At 36.4% G+C, this 26573-nt stretch overlaps 1 protein-coding gene across 2 annotated transcripts in view; it reads left to right on the top strand.

Annotated features, from left to right (window-relative positions):
- The first annotated feature begins 33 nt into the window (after positions 1–33).
- Positions 34–26573, top strand: part of LOC148303787 (PHAF1 protein CG7083) — a 122481-nt gene continuing 95941 nt past the window's right edge. Inside the window, exons 1-9 of one of the 2 annotated variants that reach the window (XM_088269456.1) lie at positions 34–238; positions 2820–2902; positions 4008–4135; positions 4488–4647; positions 5137–5235; positions 5956–6103; positions 7683–7894; positions 8932–9240; positions 10533–11689. In XM_088269456.1, the coding sequence (XP_088125582.1) occupies positions 175–238; positions 2820–2902; positions 4008–4135; positions 4488–4647; positions 5137–5235; positions 5956–6103; positions 7683–7894; positions 8932–9240; positions 10533–10634 (1305 nt within the window). In that variant the 5' untranslated portion in view covers positions 34–174 and the 3' untranslated portion in view covers positions 10635–11689. Of the gene's footprint in view, positions 239–2819; positions 2903–4007; positions 4136–4487; positions 4648–5136; positions 5236–5955; positions 6104–7682; positions 7895–8931; positions 9338–10532; positions 11690–26573 lie in introns of those variants that run through there. The other variant, XM_088269457.1, reaches the window with a different exon arrangement.

Below are 26573 nucleotides of genomic sequence, written 5' to 3'. Positions count from 1 at the left end.
ACGCCACTGGTTCACAATCAGCTGTTTAATGACAGTTCTTCTGACAAATACAAAATGGTTGAAAACTGAAGTTGCCAAACAAAGAAAGTGCTCCCCATCGCAGCAAAAGCGAGCTGCGACATCATTAACCAGTGCTACTGTTACTCTACTGGACTACTAGGACCTCCGGGCGACATGCTGGACCTCGAGGTGGTGCCCGAGCGCTCTCTGGGCTGCGAGCAATGGGAGTTCGTGCTGGGTACGTCCGCCACTCTTCCTGTGTTTGTGTTTACAATCCTCGCACTTTTTGCGTTGTATTTTTACTGTCCTAAATTACGCAACGCGTATCCGATATCGCTCCGCCGCATCGTCACCTCGCTCCAGCGTCATTTCGGATATGTCGACTCTGTCTGTTTGGCCTTCACGGACCAATCTTCGTTTCCCGTAATATTCCCGCTAGCGCCCGTCTAGCCTTTGTTCCGCCGCCGAAATGATGTCTGAAAAGTGTCTCGTCGAAGTTGCCGTTGCACTCGCAGAAGTGCAAACAATCCGACTGCATTCGTTTTTCATTACTATACAGTCACTTTTCAAGGTCGCTCGCCGAGAATGGAAAATAAACAATCGTACTTCTATCAGTCCCTGTCATTGCGAAACTGTATTTTCATTGTATTTCGCAAATTAGTCATTATCCATCTTTATTATATTTTTTTGTGAACAATGTTATATTATCTTATTTTTTAAATATTTTCTTTGTACTACTATGTTATGCTAAAACAATTTTTCCCTCTAGAAGTTAATTTTTAAATTATTTTGGATTATTTTCTTAATTTTTTTTTAATTAACAAAAAAAAATTAAATCATATATATATTGCAAAGATAACATCAAATAAACAAAAATATAAATCAAATCACATTGGTAAATCTGATGTCTTTTTTTATTTTAAACTTTTTGAGTGGGTAGTTTCTTATGACATTAAATTTCTATTAAAAAAAAGGCATTTTGTAAAATTTAAGAACAATGACTGAAGTAGTAAATACCTCTTTTGTGGTATTTACTAAGTAAAAATTTAATTAAAAATGCTGACGATTTAGATACCATTTTTGGAATAAAGAGTTTATTTTTTTTGCGTTGTGGCCCTTTGGCATTTAATCTTTATGTGACTCAAACAATGTGTTTTTTTTTATCAACAAAACACTTACAATGTTAACAATTCAACATAAAACAATCATAAAAGTAAACATAACTACTTTCAAACATGCTTTGTTTATAAATGTCTTACAATTATTATTATTTACAAAAATCTAATAAGCAGAAGTAGTTGTTATTGTTATATCACTCGTAATAATCAAACTATTCTTTATCAGCAAGTCTTCCTCGTTTTATTAATTATTATACTCCAAACCTCGTGTTAATTGTAATCTAAGAATTTTTAAAGTCTTCCTGTTTCCTGTGGTTTCATTAAAAATATATAATATTTGTTATTAAAAATATATCATTGTGATTTTAATTTCATTATTAAAAAAATGTTGTAAAACATACATGGCTGACTAAGTATTGCACCCATCACTTAGTCAAGCTGGTATAAAAAAATATTATTTTACTTTTGAATAAATAAAATAGCTTCCAGCCGGAGCGAACTTGTGACCTTTTAATCTTCCCAAAAGCTCATTGCCCCGGGATAATAATTGTAATATAAAGTGATTTACTCATAAATAAAAATAAAAAACGGTCTGTGAACTTCAATATCGCGGGTATGTCTAGACAAGCCGTCGGGTGGCTGTAAGAAATCAGATATATTTTTAATATAAACTGTTGAAAGATCGTAGCGGCTAATCTCTTTGCTTTCATGAATGAATTCACATTTCAAAAATATAAATTTTTGAAATACATAAATTACTCGCTCGAATTAATATAAGAATAAATTACAAAATTATTTGTAATTGTAACGGAATGATACATAACGCAAAAAAAACTTTTCCTTAATTTTTAAAAACAAAATCTAATTTATAGCTTATCGCTTGGTTAGGTTAGTTCAGGCAAAAAAACTTTTCTGTATTTTTTAAAAACAAAATCTAATTTATACCTTATCGCTTGGTTAGGTAAGGTTAGGTTAGGTAAGGCAAAAAAACTTTTCCTTATTTTTTAAAAACAAAATCTAATTTATACCTTATCGCTTATGTTACGTTATGTTAAAAAATTAAGTGTTTTAAGCCAATGGCGCAAATCAGTAGAAAATTAAAAATATTAATGTTTATATTTAACATAATCTGCCATACTCGTTAAGTTAGGAATAAAATGGAATAGAAAAATCAATACTCTTGCAAAACTCACTATGCCGATCCACAGTTCACTTTGTCAAATCTCGAAAAAGCTCAATTCGGTAGAAGATTTAGTCTTCTACCGATTGCCGCCATTGGCTAAAAATCTAAATTTTTTACCATAACGTGGTTTGAAAGTGGACTACTCGTACGCTTTAGTCATTGTACCCATTTTATTATTACATACATAATGTACCCTTCAATGTGTATGTTATCGACTATTTCTATGTAATATGAGTATCAGTATCCTAATACGTGCGCTAATTACCTTCCCGAGAGACTGCCTGGATACCTATGACATACATTATTATAGTAATAGTAGATTATTAATTAATCATAGGTTAATGTAGGTTAATATGAAATTCCTGTTGAATTGAATTGTAAGCGTAAAATGCTTGTCGGTATTTGCAGAGGCATATAATTATAGGAATTCACCAAAAAAAGGCTGCCAAAAGAATTCACAAAATGTACAAATAAATAGATAAATATAATAATGAATGTAATTTTGTTGTATATTCCAGGAATGCACTTCTCCCAGTCCGTTGCCATAATCCAGTCTCAAGTGGGTGTTATCCGAGGTGTTCAGGTGCTCTACAGCGATGTGGTTAGTACAGTACCTAATTCCAAATAATACATACATATAAGTACGTTCCGCCCATACGAGCTGCGGATGATCCGCATCCCTTCAAACCTATTTCTGTTATCGACCCTACGATATTGACTGAATATTTTTCTCTAAGCTTATTTCTTATTTCTCTCTAATATTTCTTTACCTCGCTCAATTGGATACTGAAGTTGGAAATGAATTTGAGCCTTTTACAAAAGCGTCCTTTTCTGCATGTCTCAAAACGATCACCGCACACCCTCGATTCATATATGTACATACATATATTTACGGTATAACAATCCAGAAAAATGCAATCACCACTACATATCCAATAAAAATATATTTTACTGATAATAGAATCAATCTAAATAACTAACTTTCTTTCTAACAGAAACTCTATTATTAAACATAGAAAAGATAATTTAAATACCTAAATTAAAACACTGTAAGGCCACTTTTGAGTTTGTTAATGTAAACACGATTAGTTTTGAGAACTACAAATGCTTTCACCTACAATACAAATACAAACTCAGTTTGTATTTCACCTGTTGATAAGAATATCTAGTTCTTGAAACTAGTCGTGTTTACATTAACGTAAATCTTTAATTTTTATATTTGAATCGCAATGTTATTTCACAAAATTAATGCCGAATCAATAGACAATATAAAGAAAAGATAAGATAATGATTATGAGAAAAACCTCCTCAGTTATTTAGTAGCGTGCAATTAATCAAGAAAATAATAACAAAAGGCAAATTGATAAACATAAGTAAATGTCCGCTCCCTTCTCGTTGACTTGTGTGTTCTTCATGAGACGTCAATAACATTACAACTATGGCTAACAAATTATCATGTATTTATTGTTATTACACTCTCCTGACATTTATTTATCGCTATGCAGTGTAGTTAATTCATTTTATTTACTATAATAATCTCAGTCGCAATGGGAAATAATAATTTCTAGGTCGTTTTCTCTCTGCACACGTAATTAAATTCCTAACTGCACAAATTTTGAAAGTATTTGAATTGAATATAGCATTACCAAACGAATTGCCTTTATTTTCTTATATTTTATATAAATAAGTTCTGTCGGTGTTTGCAGAATCCGCTGGCGGTGGACTTGGTGATCAACATGCCGCTAGACGGCATCCGCCTGATATTTGACCCGGTGGCGCAACGACTCAAGATTATAGAAATATACAATATGAAGCTTGTGAAACTTAAGTACTGGTGAGTGCCGACAACCTCTCCCCTCTGAAATCTGAAATAGCATTCTTATTTGTTCGTTCATAGCAAATGTAGCTCCGATTCGTTAACATGACTCCTATAATAAAGGTTGAAATGCCAAAAAAATAAACACAGGTGTATGAAAAAAACATGCCATTTATAGTAAAAAATGTACAAATATATACATGAGATGTAAGAATATTCACCATTGGCCTGTGACAATCTAGAAGTTCAATTCCTGACTGAAAATCTTATAACTTTTCCTACATAATTGTGCCTAGTTTGATTGTCATTCTCCTAGTAATAATGTCACATTACCATGACTAATGAGCGTGTGCGTGTGCGTGTGGTGCAGCGGCGCGTGGTTCAACGCCCCCGAGGTGCCCCCGTCCATCGAGCAGGTGGAGCACTCCTTCGGGGCCACCCACCCCGGCCTGTACGACTCCCAGCGGCAGCTCTTTGCCCTCAACTTCCGAGGACTGTCCTTCTACTTCCCCATAGATAGCAAGTTCGAGGTTAGTACCCGTAGTAGTCCTATACTATACTACCGTGCCCGATATTACTCGCCGCTATGTCACGCCTATAGAAATCCAGATTTACTGTACAAATTGTAATGAAGAATTTATGGTTTTGGATGGTTAAATTATATACCCGCTAAGTTAACTAACCTGCGTCGCCAGACTGGGTTGCACATTTTTGGGTATTAAATTATAAATAAAACACTTGTTTTTTACCACTTGAGTATTATATTATATTGTTATATTGTTGTATTATATTGTTACGACTAGTTTTGGAAGCATCTGTAGCTTATTTATAATTTAATCATGTCTTACAACAAAGTGAATGCCGAAACAATAAATAACATTTCTTGTTTTGGCATTGCTCACTGAGAAAATTATTGTGAATTGAAATGCATCCAGTTAATAGGCTATCGGCTAGGCTTTACTATGGGTACTATTATTACATCAAGTTTCTTTCCTGTAATAAATGTGGTTTGTTTCCAGCCCGGATACGCTCACGGGCTGGGCTCCTTGCAGTTCCCCAACGGGGCCTCGCCCGTGGTAGCGCGCACCACGGTCTACCACGGAGCGTGTCACTCTCAGGTAGGGAATTATTTATTTGATTAATAGTTTTGTTTACGAGTTGGTCAGTTGGAGTTCCTAAAAAATTAATTGTGCACTTTCCCATGTCGGACTTTGGCTCCAAAAGGAAAGCCTAACTAAGGAAGTTGACTCTTCCGAGTCATCAGATGTAGGCTTTTCCTTTATCTTCAAACCTTTATCTGCACCCAATGGTGCATAGGGCACTGCACTATATAAACACAGTGTTATCTTGGTTGTTAACATATGAAGGAAAGGTGATTAGCCCTCCGTTTCAGGTACCAGTCCAGGGTAATATTGAATAAATATTACAGGGAAATAACTTATATTTATTGAAATCCCCTGGTAATCGAACCCGAGACCTCCAGTACGGAAGCCAAGCATCTGACCATTACACTACGGAGGCGGACAGGCTCTCAAGGCAAATAAATGTAGTTCTTTTGAGCCAACACCTAACACAGCCAAATTACTGTCTTCTTAATTTATATCCTTTCTAAAAAAAGTGTGGGTCATATAGAACTCACAAATTGCCTCCAGACAATAACTGCTGACGAATTGGCAGCTGCGGATATCGTGGGCAGGAGGAACTCGTGTCTTGTAAAAAACGCGAGTTTGATGGCAGCTCTCGGAAGTCACGCAACGTGCATAGTCCAGTCGACTGCATTGGCTCGATTGATTTAGTGTGGCAGTGCAGTGACATGTTGGCGATGTGTCCCATTCCAGAGCAGCAACACGGGCGGAGCGGTGCCGGGCCCCGCCACCCCGGAGCTCCCCCTGAGCTGCTACCAGAGCCACCTGTACCTGTCCCGCTGCGACGTGCTGCGGGAACGCCAGCGCACGCGCGGTTTGCGCCTGCACCTCTACACCGAAGGTCAGTGCTTAACATAACTTACCATACGGGTAAATGAACATACAGATTTTGTCTCTTTTTGTTGGCTTCCAACCTTTTTTTTATTTTTATTTTAACTATTTTTGCATTTCAAAATATGATGTAATTACAAGTACAAAAATATCCTATTTTATTAATTAAAAAAAAGATCCCAAAAAGGCATGGCCTGTGTATGGGTAAACATTTTATTTTAGATTATAATAAAGGGTACTGGAAAGAATACAATGGATTTCAAATATGTAAATATATTGAATAGTGCTAATATATAGATTCTTGAGTCAGAGTTTCTCGGTTTCGAATCCACTCTACCACAATTTGATACCTATTTATAATAATGAGCCGCTTAGGCTCACAGAAACAGTATAAAATTGAAGTATTTTTGTAAATAATAAAAATGTAAATATTTCTCTTTTTTTTAAAAAAAATGGAATGTAAAATGCAAATATTTGATTTTAACAGAAAACAAAAAAAAACAAAAAATGAAAATGAAAACAATAAGTGTGTACTAAAGGGTCCGCCAAATAACTTTTTTTTTTTGAAAATGCTATAAAAAACATCGAGTGTAGCTTCGGCTGTGTGGCACGTAGCGCCGTCCTGTTGAAACCAAATGTTGCCAATATCCTCCTCTTCAATTTTTGTGAACAAAAATCCGTTCAACATGGCCCGATAACGATCGCCATTGACTGTAACGGCCACTCCTTGCTCATTTTCAAAGAAAAATGGCCCAATTATGCCTCTGGACCAAAATCCGCACCAAACAGTGACTCGTTTTGGGTGTACCGGCTTTTCAATGTATGCGTGCGGGTTTTCTGTGCCCCAAATACGACAATTTTGCTTGTTTACATACCCGCCAAGATCAAAATGAGCTTCATCCGAAAAGATGATTTTTTTGGCAAAATCGGCATCTTCTGTAAGTCGATCGCAGGCCCACTCAGCGAAGCGAAAACGCATTGGATGGTCAGTTGGCTTCAACTCCTGAACCAATTGGACTTTGTATGGCGTCATACCAAGGTCTTTATGCAAAATTCGTCTCAATGATGTCTCCGAAATGTTCAATTGTTGAGAACGACGGTGAATTGATGTTGATGGCGCTTCACGCACACTTTCTGCCACAACATCGATATTCTCGGGTGTACGCACTGTTTTTGGCTTTTCACGCTTTGGTTTATCGATGAGGATGCCAGTTTCTTTCACTTTTTTCACAAGATAACGAACATACGGAGCTGACGGTGCTTCTCTTCTTCCAAAAACCGTACGCAATTTTCGCACACATTCTGCAACATTACCATGATTTTCAAAGTAATGTCGCAATATTTCCCAGCGTTGTTCAAGCGTATACACAACCATATTCGCTCAGCGGAAGGATAAAACTAATTATCTGTCAAATCAGACATGAGCTAAGTGTTACCATTCACGAAATAAGCACTAGTTGAAAAAAAAAACTTTAGATGGCGGACCCTATATATGAGTTATAAACTAAAAGATGTTTTCACTTCCAAAAGTGCATCGGTGCTTCTTGAATGTATAACGCCATAGATCATGGGATGTATGTGTGTTGCAGGAGCGGGCCGCAGCCTGGAGCCGGCGCGCCGCCAGCTGTGCCGCAGCGTGACCTTCGGGCAGCGGCCGCAGGAGGTGGCGCGCGCGCTCGGGGCGCCGGCGCGCGTGTTCTACAAGGCCGAGGACAAGATGCGCATCCACAGCCCGCACGCACACCGCCCCCGCCACTCCGGACACTCCGACTACTTCTTCAACTACTTCACCCTGGGACTGGTACTCACTAACTTACTTCAGCCTTCTTTTTGTGTCCAGTATTGAACAAAGCCCTCCCTCTTGGACTTACCCAGTTCTCTGTTGGACGCGACTCTCTTCCAGTGCACTCTCCGAATACCATCGGACCATCTTGTCTGGGGCCTACTTAGGCTTGTGCGTCGTGTTCTAGGCCTCCAGGCAAGCACTTTTTAGCTCCCGTCAAGGGATTGGTAATGCAACCACTATTTTTTTTCTTTGTTGGAATAACCTGCAAAGTCTCTATTTTAGAGGCTTGTCTGCAAGTAGAACAGTAAGGATAGGGAAAGTAGATGTGAAAAACATCATAAACACCCAGGCCAATTGAAAATAAATATTACTCGAACTAATATTGCAATTGGTGGAAATCGAATCCGCAACGCTAGTTTCGCAGTCGAGGATCTACCCACCTATGCCACTGCACCTAATAACAATTTTATATTTAGACCACCGCTATATGACCTCGCCGAACAGACCTAGAACCAACCTAAAGCATGTTGTTTATTATATTCCGTATAAAATATGATTTATGGTTTTACTGAATTGGATGAATCTGGATTAGTTGCCAGTTTTACAAATTTATTCTTAAATTTGTCCACTTATTTTTGAACACAGTTTGATAATGCTCTCGCAATTTAAAACAGCTGTTACAATGAAATGCGTAATCAAAAGTAGTTTGCAGTAGTTTGATATAATGCCTTAACAACTGTCACAAATTTTATTTTTCATTTAATTATTTTTTAAAAATTAAATATACAACTTAGTAGACCTTAAAATGCATGGCATATTGCAAGACAGAACCCACTAGATGGACCCCAAAAATTTTAAGATGAGACCTTGGGAGAAAAAGAGATTGTCCAATAACATAGCCGTTATAGGGTTTAGAAACTGGCTGCAACCGACAAAAGAAATGGAAGGATACGGAAGAGGCCTATATCCAGCAGTGGAGGACTAATATCCTAAGAAATCAGTGGTTGATTTTAATAGTTAAGATAAGATAAGAGTGATGTGGTTGTTTCCAGGACGTACTGTTTGACGCGCGCACGCAGCGAGTGAAGAAGCTGGTGCTGCACACCAACTACCCGGGGCATTACAACTTCAACATGTACCACCGCTGCCAGTTCCGGCTGGCCATCCCGCCGGCGGGTAAGGCGCTGGAGGGCGGCGCGGCGGGGGCGGCGGAGGTGTCGGCCTACTCGCGCTGGGAACAGGTGGCGCCCGCGCTGCGCCCCTCGCAGCGCCCCGTGGTGCTCAACCGGGCCTCCTCCACCAACACCACCAACCCCTTCGGCTCCACCTTCTGCTACGGCTACCAAGATATCATATTCGAGGTAATCATAATAGCTCCCAACTATAGAAAGGAGGCTGAATGGTGCACCGAAATCAGTTATAGCAAATAAAAACCTATCAGCGGAAGCTAAACTTGCAGTACACAACAGAGTCCTGGTTAAGACCCTAATGTATGGAAGTGAAACACGGAGTTGGCAAAAGAAGGATGAAAGTAGACTGAATGCAGTCGAAATGCCATCTCGCAGAAGAATATGCGACAAAACGATGTTTGATAGATGTTCGAATGATGAAATAAGGAAAGAATGTAAGGCTGAGATAAGTATTATCGATAAAATTAAGAAAGGTGTGTTGAGATGGCTTAGACGTGTAATACGAATGAGTGAGGAAAGAACGGTAAAAAAAAATTATGAGTCGAATATAATTGGAAAAAGAAGCGGAGGAAGACCGAGAAAAACTTGGCACGATCAGGTATGCCAAATACTTGAAAGCGGTCAAGTTAGGAGTCGAAACAATCGGCGGGTGTGTATGAGGAGATGCATGAACGTGGAAGAGGCGAGGAATGTTTGCAAAGACAGTGGCGTGGCGATCTATTCTCTCTGCCTACCCCTGGGAAGCGGCGTGATGGTTAGTTAGTTATAATAATAGCTCCCAACTCGCACCGGATTATATGTCTTCAGCATGCGGGGCTATCTATGAGTGCGTGTGACTAAAGCACTCCGTGTCCTCGTCACTTCTGTTGTGCCAGTAGCCGCGCGCAGATACTTTCTCCATCCATCTCTGTCTCTAGCCTGCGACCCCCTGTCACCATCAATCCACGCCAACCTCAATGTGGCTCAATATTGATCTTTATATTTACCGCAATACTCGCTACTTCTAGTCATTTTGTTCTCTTCCAACACCGACACTTCTCTTGTGTCGGTGTTGAGTGTCTGATCTTTCGTCTAGTATTGTCGATCTATCATAATCCTGGATCCATAGTAAAAATATGATAACGCCCCTGTTTTGGCAGTCAAAATTCTGCTATGTTCTTATAGCCAACAATCTATTATCCCTCCTGTTCCCAACACAGATTAAAATAAAACATCTTTTTTTTCTTAGATGAAGCAAAAATCCATTGATCTACAAACCTTTTACATAATACATACATAGTAGCGAGGTAAATAATAAATGCAATTCCCATTTTTAAAAAAATCTACTATAACTTTGTTTATAAGCTAAAATTTTGTCAGAGCTTCTTTTGACAGATTTTTGGTATTTGTAAATCTTCAAAATTACGGAGCCAATTTTATTGTTTGTATTTTTCTGCGGCATTTATGTCTATTTGTAATTTCAGGTGATGCCGAACAACTACATAGCCTCGGTGACTCTGTACCACGTAGAGCCCGAGGAGGGGGCGCCGGAGGGCGGCGAGGGGGCGGGCGAGGCGGCCGCGTGACCCCCCGCCCCACGCCACCGCGCCTCCCCCCGACTGCGCTCGCCCGCCAACAAATGACACACTCCCGCTCTCCACCCGCCGGAAACTCACAACTGAACCATCCCGTCTCACCGCCACTCAAAACCAAACTGTCGAGTCACCGCGGTCTTTGTCAAATATCATCCTGAGAATATTCAAAGTCTCTATAACGAGAAGACTTTGAAACCAGTCACCGGTTTTTTTATGAACATGCGCACCGAAAATGAAGTAAACAGTTTTGTTCCGTGATTATTAAACTTGTCGGGATATAAAAATTATCCGATTTTAGATTCCATTTGTAACAACAGTTATTAGAGGTTTTTGTAATGAAAATTCTCCAAATGTCACATTCGATATAAAAATATAACCTCTAGTCTACAGTAAGATTCACAGAAATCATTACAATACGGAAGAAACTTTTGTGAAAATTTAATAAAGGATTTAACTTGACCAATGTTGTCTATATTAACTTTTAAATACTTCATAATTACGTATGTTTTATTAGTAGTATTAAAATTAGTAATATTTTTAAGTAAGGTAATAATTCAATCATAAAACCATATTTTCACATTCAGACGGTAAAACGATTCGGTAAATTCCTTATAAAACATTGCAATATAGAAGATGATTATATGAAAATTCAATCAATGGATAAAATGTACATATTTTAATTCAAACTTCTACTTTGGGATGATATTTACCAGAAGTTAATATCGAAGACCGAAGATTGTATATAATTTATTTGTTGTTTTGATATTTATTTCACCTTCTATTTCTCTATTTTCTATAAAAATCATTATTCTCAAAATCTATTTCATTTTTATTATTTACTTCCTATTTTACAAATATAATTTTAAACAAACGCTTGTCTCTTTCAACATATTGTCTGAGGTTAGGTATTTTATATCCTCGAGTCTCGAATTACAATTTACCTGGAAACCGTGACATTTGGAGATTTATGTTGTGAATTTCCTCATATTTCCTTTGAGAGGCATCGCGACATAGTATTTTCATCGTTTTTTAATTTACCAAAAAAACTCTTTACTTACGAATGATGTATGTATTTATAAAATAAAGTACGTTGTGATGCCGCTTAAAATTAAGTATGCGATTAAGTGTCGGGAATATTCCCAAATCGCAAAAACAACGTGTGAATACCGCAAAGCTAGTTTGTATCGCTGATATTGTTCCGTGTGACATTTGCTGTCGTTTTAAACATTGCTGTTTCGTGTGAAGGTAAAGTTGCGTGTGTTATTGTTAAGGTAGAAAGTACGTACTAGTTTGCGGAGCGGTGTGCACACTTCTGCCACGGGACGGGATCACCCTAGTGCTTTAAGTTAATCTCTTTAGTTTAATTACTAACCAATGTGTATCTAATGTTGCCATTTTAACTAAATACAAAGTGTTCATAGCCGGAACATTCCGGCACCGATGGTTTCACCGAACGACTGCTGCGCTGCAAAAATGGAACATCTTTCAACGAAATATTCGGATGTGTGGACTTTAGATCGTGCAATTATATTTCTTCTTTGCCCCTTACTCGCCGCGAGGCACTGCATCAGATAACGGCGTGTTGTCTTATTGCAAATTATAAGATGGCTCGGTGACCAGTCGGGCGACATTGTCAGTTGACGTAAAATCTAAGAACATATTTTGCTGCAGAAGCTAAATACATATATCCATCTCGTCAGATTATTTTCTAATTTTATATATTAAAAAAAATAATTATCTGTATAGATTGTTGAAACATAAACTGCATTCGCGGGTCATGAGATTCTTTCCCATGTTTACCCTTTAACCGCGGCTGACACACGTCTTTGATACGACATGAATGTGTCTCTTGTACAACTATCACAGATAATTGCATGATTTGCCAGTACCCATGAACTTCAACATTCAAACATTTTAAAATTTTCAGAACTAATTATTATAATTTTTCACTTAAATTAATACCACGAGTTAACATCTGTTTAAAAATCACAAAATCTGTATTTTTATACTTTCAAATATAGTTTGTGAGAGAAATGTCATTTTTGCAGCGAGCTAGCAATCGTAAATTGTTTAAAAAATTTTAGACCGTTTTTTTTTCACGGTCGAGGCATATCTCTGTAGGTTAAAAAATAAATGTTATTTTCTTATCAAATAGAATGTTCATCGCTACTTAAAGGTTAGATTTATCATTCGTTGAAAATACGAGAAGATGGAGTGTTTCAAACGATCTGGATTTGATTTCATCGGAGTGTTTAATTTTTTCAACTCTTTCAGGTGCAGATTGTGACGAAACTTGACTAACGATTTGTGTAATGATATATGTATTTACTTTTAGCTGTTGCGTTATTATTACGAGCTTGTTGACAAGTTGTCTTGTCTCGCGGGAACACTTTAGTCCCGATGTCTTCTTACTGTAACCTAAAATACATAGTTACATAATGTGTAATAAGTTTTACTAATATGGTATGTCACACGCACTTCTCCATTTACAACTTATTCATTACACACATACACCGAACAACCTAAACTTTTAGTTTCAACTTAATACGTATGTATGTATATGTTAACGATATTATTTTAACATGAAAAAACCTTTTTATGAAATGGTAAATATGTATATATATGTGAGGGTATCAGTTTCAAAATTCAATTGTAAAAATACAGCGGTTGTTGTTCAAATTTGAACTCCCGCAAAATTGGTTATTAGATGGATAGCATATCTAACTTACAGATCATCCGATATGTTCTGCGTTATTAACTCTAGACAGAGTCGTCTAGTAATCAAAATTATAACATCTGGATTATCTCGGGTATTCACATAGATCTGCGAGCACCCGAGGCACCCGAGGCATCACCAGTACTCCGAGCATTTGTGAGCCCCCGGTATCCGAGATTATAACTTACTCGAGATAGAATATTCAGATTGTAAAAAAATTTTAAACTTAAAATTTGAGTTATTCTTTATGATATTCATTTCTGTCTAAATAATTCCAAAGAAAATATTATTTGGTAAAGTTGAATGATAAAATGGTCGGCCGCCATAAGGAGATCAAATATACATGCGCTTGGTCGTGTCACATAATGCGAATGTATTGTAATAAAAAATCAACAATTCTTAACAGAATATGGTTTTTCACAAAATAGAAAATAAAAATGTCAATATCATGCCGGGCAGAGTGAATACTGCAATATATTTGAGGCGCAGTTATTTAGTTGAGGCTTCCCTCGTAACTAACGTTTCCAATGTTCTAGGCAATCATATATGTATGTATTTAGGAAAGATGCGATACTAATAATAAAGTCATTCTGCCATACGACGCTTCATCCGCTATATGATGTTTGTAAATGGAGAACTGCGCGTGCATAGTGCGGGCGTCCTCTGGGACTGTTTTGTAGCTAGCGTAGTATATAACTATCCCTAAAATGTTAATGGACACTGCGTAACGTAACCTTAGACACTTTTCATGTTAGGTTGGGTGTGAAACGCCATTGTAAGTAGACAGCTCCCGGAACTGGAACTCTAGTTGTCCGATGCCGCTTGTTCCTTGTTGTTCCGCAGCGAGTTCCAGGAACGGAGGTTACCGCGGCTCGATGCCGAGTGACATATTTGACTGAAGAAAAACAAAATAATTTTGATTTTTTTCACCGAGTCTTAGTTTATTGCAGAAAAAGGTGTGATTAGTTTTAAGGCATAAAAAAAATATATAATTTATTAAATGAAATAAAAAAAATGTGATACTTTAAGGATAATTTTATGTTAGTCATACAATATTGCAGAAAGCTGATCTCATGCAAAGTTGATTCAATATGTTCCATACTTTGACACACTTTCCTCGTGGAATGCTTCTCTTTATTCCGTCAGCACATTGTTTCTATTAGGTTGGTAAGAATGCGATTGCGGTTTATATATTCTGACTTCATCTCGATTTCAATGGTAAGCGCTATTTCACCATACATATTACAGATGACGATAGACAACGGAGATAAATAAGTTGTGTTGATAGAGAAATACGGGTGTTTGAGCATTTGTGGAGTTTATGCCCTATCGTTGGCTGGTTTAGTAAATCATTTTATACACCGTGTAACATTGACCATTCTATGTACAATTAAATATCCATATTTGCTTTGATATTGAAGCTCCCAAATCAACCGTATTCAAGTGATCCTTAAAGAATGCGGAAATATCCAAAACGCTTGTACATACTGAAGAAAAGCCACGAGCCGCAATCACATTCTTACCAAACTAGTAGCTTTTTTTATATATTCCGATTTTTTGGAATTCACAACTTAGGCCAAAAATGTTTTTTTACCATTTGTTTTATGTAATATTGTTTTCTCATTTGTGTAAGTCTATAGTATTATTAATTTGTGCCACGTCGGCTGAGTGTAATGTATGTACAATCTTATTTCTAGTTTGGAGGTATTTTATTTTAAGTCAGTTATATTCATACATAAAGCGCAAATTCACGTAACTTTATGTACGGTTATAAGTTTTCTATCTGCCAATATTGATAATTCGATCATTTTTGTATTAGGTTCTTCGGAAAACTCATTCTGTGAATTTAAACTCTCTCAAGCTTGTTCATCTTTATATTACAATGTTTACCCGCTATTTAAAATGTAATACACTAATTAACCTTGATGAATCAATATGCACATGTATCACTACTAACCGACATCCGTATCGTCCTAACCTATTCTGCCGTACCAAACGCAAAGTTCTATCTAATTTTTAAACAAGTCCAAGAAGTGATTCATTCAGTAAACATACTAAAAAATTGTAAATGTCAGTTAGGTAAACATTAATCTTTACGGAATTAGGTACGCCGGTTGGCCTTTACAATGTTTAGACGGAATGAGTTGATATAATACGTTACATACTTGTATTGTTTTCATTATGAACTTTAAAGGTTTACACTTGGGTTAGGATTTTATAACAAACCAATAATTTATCAATTTTCTGATGTTTTTTTAAGATGTTCCGATATGTATTTGTATTTATTTTAAAATGTCTGGAATTCAGAGTATTGTATTAATTATTCTTAAATTTGATGATAATCATGTTTACTTTCCTTATTTTGATTGATTTAATGTGTAGAAGAATAACTGTGGGAATTGGCTACATGGTAATACATAATTATGTAATTAAACATCAAAACATCTTCCTAACAAGCTTTATCAATGTATAACTACAGATAATCTGATCTTCACGCATAATGTTACGATTTATTGCGTTTACCTGATCAGTTTTCAGAAATCATCTCTCGCTACAACTGACTTATTGTTGCCATTGAAAGTTTTTTCCCTCATTAATAGTTTGCAATTACAAGCGGTATTGTTTGCTAGAGCTGGGTGTGTGTACATTGGAATAGTGTAGGATGTGTTGAATTACTCGTATTGCTGACCACATGTTATATTTTGTAACTGAATTCTCCGGAATGTGTTCTCTTTCTGATAATGATCCCTTCTCTAGTTGTTACAGTATTTTTCAATCACAACTATCATAATATTATTATGTAATGGAAACATACTTAATAAAACTATTTCTGTAAATTATACAATAAAAATCAATATAAAAGCATCCAAATTTCGTTGTTTTATTTTTTATTCTTTCCTCAATACATATTACACACATATAAAAGTACATACTATAATATAAATTGCTTTTATTTTCAGCACATTTTTTTCCGTATTTGTAAATATAAATAAGCTATTTTATTCAGAGATATCTGTTCCGTTTCCATTTTACATAATTATGTAAATATATTTATATATATTTTATATAATTATGCCACAGTATAGTATGGAATTTTGTAATTAAAATACGGGTGTAATTTTTCCGTTACTTTCAGGAATTGGTCTGAATATAGAGGCAGAGTGACATCTATCGTCGTAAGCTGTTTTTAGTTGTATAAAAGGGAACTTTATATTATAGGATTGCGTCCGTACTAAACTTCAATAGATGACACTAGTAGTATCCAAGTAGCTCGTTTAATAATGGTTTTAGTTGTAAACGGAGTTATTTTCGTAAAAAAATCACCTCTAGAACGTTACTTATTTACTTTTCGTGCAGCAAAATTAAAGTATTTTAAAAACTAGAATAGCAAGCGCAAGAATAGGTGTATTTCCAGAACCGATTTTTGTCGTCAATCGATGCCATTCGAATCGATGACAATCATTATGGTACTATTGTTGAACAAAAGTCAAAAAACATGATGACTTTTGTTCAACAATAGTAGCATAATGATTGTCATCGATTCGAATGGCATCGATTGACGACAAAAATCGGTTCGGGAAATACTTGGAAATACACCTATTCTTGCGCTTGCTATTCTAGTTTTTTAAATACTTTAATTTTGCTGCACGAAAAGTAAATAAGTAACGTCCTGGAGGTGATTTTTTTACGAAAATAACGCCGTTTACGTGTACTCACTACGCTATTCTTATGTCGACTCAATCGGCCCCTTCTGAATTATAATTGACGCCAAAATAATAATATTTTTTTATTATTTCGAGTAACGTTTTCGGTGTTTTTTTCTTCTAAATATTGATAGTAATTTGAAAAATAATAAGAGTGTTTCGCTGAGAATTTTTCATTTCATGAAATTATAGTAACTTTGAACATAAGAATCTACTAATTTTTAATAACTTAAAAATTTAACAGTTGTTTTTTAACAGTTGTAATTTTTTTTAAAAACAGTTGTAAAATTTAATAGTTGTTTTTTTAACAGTTGTAGCCTAAGTAGGGCACATAATCGGTGTTGCATAAGCCGTAGCTAGTCACTACGTCACGAGTCATTCGAACGCTATATATAGCGAATTACAATACCATTTTTTAAAGAAGTGGCACAACATTTTCCGAAGACTTTTCTCCTTTTATTTAGGCTAACTTCCGTAGGGCAGTGGTTAACACCGTTGACTACTAATGATTGCAGATGTAGGATATAGGTATTACATGGGATATAATTATTTTACATTCAATTGCAATATTGGGAGGGGGGAGGGGGGGGGTAAGGGATAAAGATGAGTTCGAATGTTTTTTTTCTCAGTATATATATATATATATATATATATATATATATATATATATATATATATATATATATATATATATATATATATATATATATATATATATATATATATAATATTTGTTTTTTATTGGAATTCACGAAACATCTCACTCACGACCCGCTGAAATAGATCTTTTTTTTTATCATCTCCAATAAAGAGACTAATCTCTTGTGTTTAGAGAGGGACTTACATTTGCTTATTTGCTTGTGTTTGTGGGTGATTAAAATTATTTTTAGTATAAGATCAAAGTCAAATGTCTAATCCCGTGGCATTTTTAAAATTTCAGTATTTTTCATATCTTCCCTAAAAGCAATTCACACAAAGAAACCACGCAACGATGGAAAACGGTGTTTTAATAGAGAAAAAATAAATAAATTGATATTGTAATTGAATCTGCGCTCCCGCGTCCCACGCCCCGCGCCCCACGCGCTCTGGCGCCGCCGGCTTTTATCTTCCAACATTCAATTTAAATTCCCTAAATTGGAAATACTCAATAGGTTCTCAAATAATACAAAATACATTCCATCAGTCATAATTTATTTGTAATCCATTTCCACCCCTGGATCACTTAGTTCGGCTCCTCCCTAGAGGGGCGTGGTCGGCCCGTGATTGGTCAGATCGCACGCGGAGGCGGGGGTTCGGAAGGCTGGGGACGGGAGAGGGGAGGAGTTTCTTATTTTTGGTAATATTGATTCGAGACGGAGTCGAGCGAAAGCTTTTTTGTAAGCTCGAGAATTTAATTAGAAGATTCCGGAAAAAATGATGCTTGGATTTTCATTATTACTTATGTATCTTCTAGCTAAAGTAACTTTAGCTCGAATAATAATTTAACCTTCATTAATTCCCACGAGTAAGTCCCGTTGGCCCTTCGTTCAACTTTTGTACGTTTCAAAGTTTGTCACTCTAGTTTGATTCGCGCTCTAGCAATTTAGGTGCCGTTTTTTTTTTTTAATCTATTTTACGTATTTTTTTTTCTTAAATCATTGTTTTTGCATTGAAAAAATAAGTTTTACGTCGAAATAATCTTATGGTTTTTAAAAGAAAAGTGTTATTGAAAGGTTAGGAGTTTAAAAAATTATAAAAATGTGTTTTCTATAGACTTATTCCTTTTCTAAAGAATAAACAAAAATATCTAATACAAAATAAATATAAAATATCTAATTGGAAAGACGTATTACCTCTACGGCGGTCGGCCGGCGAGTGAATTCTGCGTTGCGTTATATCCTCTTAACTATGCAATAACGTTTTCGGTTCTACACGAGTTTGTGCCGGCTTTTGCCTCCTTGACCTCCTTCGTAAGTTTTTTGGGTTTCCAAAGGTCAAATTTTCGTTCAATCTCATATCGATGATTAGAAAAAGGTCTCTCTCACCGCGCACCGTATCTGAGGATTAACTACACCCACATATCGCTCACTCCTTTCAAGAACGTCATAATTCAAAAAACTTGATTTTTCAGGAGAAAGTATTAAAGTATGTATTTGAAATATGTATTAAAAATAAATACCAAGCCACTCATTGAACTTTTTACTGTGCAACAGATCTTTTTAGGTAAAACCTGAATGTTTTTTCTCATGAAAAATACCTACTAAATAAAGATTAATGTGGAAAATTATTTATACTTGTTTTGACCCCCTTGGAAATCGAACCCGGGACCTTTACCGCGGTAATCAATTGCGCTGACAGTGTAGTAACACTATGGAGGCGAACAGGCGAATTCACGATCTCTAAAAACGCCCCGCAAAAAATATATACAAAACAATATCCACTGATAGGAAATTACCTATCTTTGTACACCTTCCTGACTTCCTACTTTGTAGTATTACAATGTTGCCTTAGATAGGCAGTAGGTATGAAGGTGGGTGTAATGTTGGATACCTACTAGTAGGTAGGCGCTAGAGAGATGTACCCCCCCCCGTCCCCCCGCCCGCCGGTTGCTATGGCGGCCGGAAGTTCCGATCAATCATGTCCACCTCTCCACTTCCCGCTAAACACAGTCTACTTCTTGTACTTGCCACTGGCCCTACCCTAGCCACTCCACGCGCGACAACCTCTCAACGTATCAACTTAAAGTAGTTCATAATAATCCTTCTCCGCACCCAATGGTGCATAGGGCACTGCATCTTATAGAAACACTGTTATCTTGATAGTTAAATGCACGAAAGAGAGGTGATCAGCCCTCCGCTTAAGGCACCAGTCCAGGGTCATATTAAATAAATATAAGTCTGAAAAATCACTAATATTCATTTTGACCCTCTTGGGAATCGAACTCGGACCTCCAGAATGGTAGCCTAGCTCTTTTTTTAGTAGACGACGACTTTTTTAATAGACGACGACGAATTTTTTGGTAGACGACTAAAACATTCATGCATGCTACAAAAAGATAACATGATTCGAAGGGATGATCTAGGTGACGCTGTCCATGACAGAAGGACCTACAACCTGAGGACGAGGAGAGCTGACCCCAGCAGTCTACAAAGACGATAAGTCGGGATAGAACCAGGAAGAAGAAGAGTGTAGTGGTTAGTAGAGTTAGTAGAGTAGGTACCATGGATGTCTCAAGGTGCTCAAAATAAATATCATTGATTTTTCACTCCAAAATTTATATCTATCGCCCTACTAGTACCTGAAGTGCAGGACTGGTCACTTCACCTTCACGTGTTTAAAGGTCAGGAAAACACTCCATCGATATGAGGTAGTGTCCAATGCTCCATCGGGTGCGGAGAAGGGTCAAAAGAGGAAGAATTGTAATAAATTATATACCTTTTTTAATTTATGTTTTACTTATTATTTTTTGACATCTCATCAAAGATCAAGAAGAATATGGAAGTCTGGGCATTTACGGGGCTTACGATCCTCATAGGCTGGTTTAAGTGAGCACTTTACACACGTGTAACATTCACCAATTCTACCCATGATTGACAACCACAGTACTCAAATTCTTGGAAGTCCTATATATATCAAATGAACCAATTTAGAAACATTGTTCTTGAATTCCTAGAACTTCACTTGAAACATCTATTGGTGAGATTAAAATAAGATTTTTACTGAGCAGAAGAGATAATCCAGATTTGTGAACAAGTATTTAGACACACTAAAAATGTTGTAAGTTTTACTTAGTATCTAAATACTACTATTTCTTAGTACGTGACACGTGTTTCTATCCATTCCACGTCATTTTCAAACACCGCATGATAAACAGGTGCCATACGGTGTTTGAAAATGATGCAGAACGCGTCGAAACACGTGTCACAATAGAATCTAAGAAATAGTAGTATTTACTAAGTAAAACTTCAAATAAAAATGGATAGATTGCACTACAAAGTGACGAATCAATTCATCAAATGAATACCTACCTAGGTCAGAAGGTTTCTTCTTCCTGCACCAGGAAACGAATCTAGGGTTAACTAGGGAATCTGGGGAATGTACTACAATAGATTAAATCTCGGGAATTCGGCGACTGTTGCATGAGAATTTGAACGATCTAGTTTAGTCCACTGGGTTTGCGGAGAGGGATTCAAATATTTGAATAGAGAACGATGGAACGCTTTTAGCCGCCATCTTGCGCGCCCTTTTTGTTTTGTGTATTCTGCTCTCCGCTCTCTGCCTACCCACACCCGGACACCACACCACCTTTATTATTTGGGGACTACCCAAATATTATATACATCTACCTAGATAGGTCTATAGTATGTAGATAACGTAGATATTGCCTCCTCCTTATTCGTCCATCATCCACACCAAATGGTGCATTGGGTGCTGCATTAAATTAACTTAGGAGTCATTGGTCTTGATCAGAAAATACAGATGATACCTCTACTTTTGTAACCGTTTTTTTCACATGGACCTTATTAATAATAAATAAAACCCTTATCCACACCCCAATGGTGCATAGGGCACTGTGTCTTATAAACGCAGTGTTATCATGATCGTTTTACACATGAAGGAAAGGTGATCAGCGCTCCGCTTCAGGTACCAGTCCATGGTAATAAATAAATATTACAGTGAAAAAATCACTTATATTTATTTTTACCCCCCTTGGGAATCGAACCCGGGACCTCCAGAACCATTATTAAGTGGTATTATAATATACGATTGTTTTTTTGTTTTTTTTTTTAAATAATCAACGTTTTTTCTACGCGTGACTGACATAAGGTAACATAGAGTTAACTACTCTATTATTATTATTATTACATATCTGTATAATGACAGATAATTCGATGTTCCTTTCAAATTGTTATTATAATTGATAATATAATTGATAATCTTCAATCTCTCACTCTACTTTATGTTCTTCACAACCCCAATGCACCTAAATATCTGGTTGAAAATTGTATATCCCTCTCAGATCATGGTCTATCACTTCGTTCTTCATTCCTCGCCATAAAACATCATTCTTCAGTAATTCCTTCTCTGTCCAAGCGGCCAGACTATGGAATGAATTACCTCTCCGCGTAAACAATGGCACCTTCTCTAATAACTTGCAAGAAACGTCTTTTCTGTACATGAAGGTTAAATAAATAATAATTATTGCACATTCGGCGATAGCGATAGCGCCAGATTCGATACTCGCCTAATTACACTTAGTGTAAGCAGGAACGTGAATACGTCACTAGTAGTAGTTGGTAGCGGAGTGCTTGGGTAGTGTCTCCCCACGAGACCTCCCAGGTCCTACCGCCTACCCAACCTACCTACCTACTGGCTGCTAGTAGCTAGCCGCTAGCCGCTAGCTGCAGCCAGAGGGTTGCTGCTTCCTCCTCTCCCGGAGTATCGCATTACTCTTCCCGATTCTACTGGAGTCTGGAGTCTGCGGGCAGGTGACCGGTGATCATAGCCCAGTAGTCGACAAACTTACTAGCCAAATATGCACACTACAACGATTCATATTTTTCTTGAATGTTTTTCGCAGATACTTGTGGGACACACACATTTAACATTAACACACATTTAGGACTTTTACGGAGTGTGTGGAAGTTTTTGTGAGAGTATTTTAATGTTTTTGAATTAAAATAAACTATCAAATGTTAAATTGTATTAATAAAAAATGTGGTTAAAACAAAGTTATGTAATTTTATAAAATTAATATTTTTGTTGAGAGCCAAACCTGTTTGCAATTCTAGTACCTTAATTGTAATTTTAGATCTTTATTGAATGACGGGATCATTCAATTAAACATGATTTCATATACAACATTTTGAGTGTGTCCAAATACTTGTTCACAAATCTGGATTATCTCCAATATAGGAGTATTTTTCTAATTATTTTTTGAGATCTCATCAAAGATAACCAGCCTATGACGGTCGTCAGCCCCCTAAATGCCCGGACTTCCATATTCTTTTCTATCTTTGATGAGATGTCAAAAAATAATACGATTTCATATCATCATAATATGGATTTTATTAATTGATAATTTTTTAAAGTACGGAATCAACATTTTAGATTCGTTTAGATGCCTTACAAACCGAAACCGCTGTTATATCACTAACATAACATATGTCTATCTACCTTCTTACATCGCAATCAACACATTTTTTTGCTTTTATTTTGAGTTTTAATTGTAAATTTTCCTTCGCAACACCGATCCAGCTATATGTGGGTATAAAATTGAATAATAGGTAGGTACCTGCTTAGGACAATTGTTATAAAATATGCCTCATTTGTTAGATTTTCGTGAGAAATTGTCGGATTCAGTGAAAATACGTGGTGAATTGATTAACCCTATATTCTGTATATTTCAAATTTCTTTTAACTTTCTTTATTCCTGCTTGAATTATTAGAAATGGACTCGGTGAATTAAAACAACCCTGTTTTGGAGAAAAAAACTCCCCTAAATCAACAATGGCCACCGCCGCCCGACCCCAGCCGAAATAATATTGATTTTAACTTTTGAAAAGAAAAAAAATAAGTAAAGGAAAAAGGGCGATTTGGGAACATTTGGCATTGAAATTTGAAAGCAAAATCAGCAATAAATATAAAATCGTGACCTTTCGGCAGTTGGTGGAGAAAATAAACAAGGTTTGGTGGATTTGCGACGTTTTGTGGGGTTTTGTTATGGTGTACGTCGAAGTATAGGGTTACCGAGATGATTATTTTGTATTATTTGTGATTTGTGGTCATAACCCGGGCGGGGGATCGGGTTGCGGCGAACTAGCTACCCGCGAGACGTCAACCCTTCTCGGCAACCGCAGAGCCACATCGCCACATGTGCGGTGCGCAACTACACGGTCGTACGAGCACTTCTGGGATCGGTAAACTCTAATAGTTACACTAGAAGGAATGATACAATGCGATGCATCGGTTCATACCTTGTGATTACTAGAGTCAGTGTCGGGAAATATTGTCGCACATTCAAATATATACGTACAGGACCGACCTGCCGATGGTTATGTCTGTAGGATGAACCGCTCTGGATCTGTTCCGTGTGTGCGCGAGGGTCTTCTCTCTAGAGAGAAATTCTCTTTTGATGAGTGGTTCTCATTGTACATTTAGAAACAGTAATGTTATTTTCGTCAAATTTAATCAAATTAGTCCCAACGATCAAGTTAAGTAAAACAGTCTTTTCAATGACGTTTAGTAACTTGATTGAGCAAAAAATTTGCTACAATAATAATACCCATCAGAATTAAGCATAACTGCTTAAAAAAACAGAAATATTTGTGTTTTTATGATTTACAAAAATATTGTACTTCGATTTCATACTATTTCTTTGAGCCTAAGCGCCTCATTATTATAAATAGGTATCAAATTGTTGTAGAGTGGGTTCGAACCGAGAAACTCTGACTTAAAGAGTCCTCGACACTAGCCACGGGACCACAACGCGACAATTTTAGGGACCGCGTGCTTTTGCCATAGCGTGTCTCTAATATGCAACATGCAATATCTTCTCGTTGCATTAATTGGTTTGACAGTTGTTTCTTAAAATGTATTGCGACACGTGTCTCGAAGCATCATTATTATCACGACATACGGTCCTTCCTACCTCGCATCTTCCTAACTAATTACTAATAATAATAATAATAAAACCCTTAATAATAATAATAATAATAAAACCCTTATCCGCACCCCAATAGTGCATAGGGCACTGTGTCTTATAAACGCAGTGTTATCTTGATCGTTTACACATGAAGGAAAGGTGATCAGCCTTCCGCTTCAGGTACCAGTCCATGTTAATATTGAATAAATATTACAGTGAAAAAATCACTTATATTTATTTTACCCTTCTTGGGAATCGAACCCGAGACCAGAACGGTAGCCGAGCGTGCTGACCATTTCACTACGGAGGCGGACAAAATAATAGAAGCAAATTAAAATATTTATTTCTTTTAAAAAACGTGAACCGTTGATATTCTTATTGTACTTTTCCTCTGATCGCACTAATTAGTTAACTATTATCTCGAAAATAGTTTGAATGTCATGATTGAAGATAAGTTGATACGAGTACATCTTGTATGCATTACATATTATAATTTACAATCGAGGAATCGAACTCGGGATTACATACACTGTAGGTATTACAACGTATTCATAACTTTGATATGAAGGCCGAAAACGGGTAAATGGGTAAACATATAGCTTTAAAAAAAACGTTAAAATTATTGAAAAATCGACGGTATCATATTACCTATACGTTATCAATCAAAAACCAGTTGGACCGTTCCCACGTATTTTACAAAATTTAACAATTTAAAATTAACTGAAAATAAAATAAAATACGCACCAAGCGGTCGTTAACTTTCGTGAACCAAATGTATTGAAATTGGTCAATAGATTTTATAGAAACATTTCAATACGCAATTCTATAGACTAACAAAATATAAGTAACTTGTATACAGTAGTAGGTAGTAGGTAGGTACAGTTGTATCCGAAAGGGTTGAACATTGTTCGGTTTAACCCTTCCGTGGGATATTTGACTAGCGGTCACCCCTAAAGTCGAATTTACGGTCAGTTCTTTATATTATCACAGCACTCGAAGGGTTGCTTTCCTTAAAAGTGAGATTTTCCCCCAAATGTTGAAATGCGAATGCGAAATTTGGTGCGATTTAACCCTTTTTAACGGGTAATAATAGTTTCTCTAGATCGGTAGACTGGGGTACGAATCTTTATTCTACGCTTTTTAGTTGAATAAACTTTTTTCTTTCTAATAACGAATGCATTTAAAATTTGGGCTATTCGATATTTTAACCCGTAGGTATACATATTTTCATTTTAATAATTTATTGGGCATTCAATTTGTGTTAAAATCTATCCATTTTAAAATAGATTTTAAGAAATTGGTGGTATTTACTAAGTAAAATTAAAAACATATGTTCCTGCCTAGATTGTCCGATAAATTATATCGAGTGTTGGTTAGTATATAAACTACTAACTACTATTACCATCACGCCGTTTTCGCAGGGGTAGGCAGAGAGGATGGAACGCCACACTCTTCTGTCCTGACATACACTCCTCGCTTCCATCACATCCATACATCTAGTCATACATGCCGTCCGACTACGCAGACTTTTGACAACACGAGACTTTAGGTCCTGATTGATCTGATCGTGCCAAGTCATTTTCGTTCGTCCTCGTTCAGTTCTCTCGCTCACGTTCGCCACTATACTTTTTTAATCATTCTCTCGTTATCCATTAGCTCCACATGTCCATACCACCTTAAAGAACTCTTTTTAATCTTTTCAATTATCATTATTAGTAGGTATATAAACGATATAAAATATTATTATTAATGTAAACAGTATTTTTAATCAATGAAGAATATCCATGTTAATTTTACACCAAATTTTATGTGATTTTCTTATTGATTTTTTACTTTTTACCGAATATTTTTTTAAAGAAAAAGAAGAAAAATGCTAATATTTTGAA

The sequence above is a fragment of the Brachycentrus maculatus genome, unplaced genomic scaffold (genome assembly GCF_059751285.1).
Source record: "Brachycentrus maculatus isolate JH-2025_06_01 unplaced genomic scaffold, ASM5975128v1 h1tg000349l, whole genome shotgun sequence".
NCBI lineage: Eukaryota > Metazoa > Arthropoda > Insecta > Trichoptera > Brachycentridae > Brachycentrus > Brachycentrus maculatus.
Note: the sequence above shows the minus strand (reverse complement) of the source record. Positions and strands in the feature narration are given on the sequence as shown.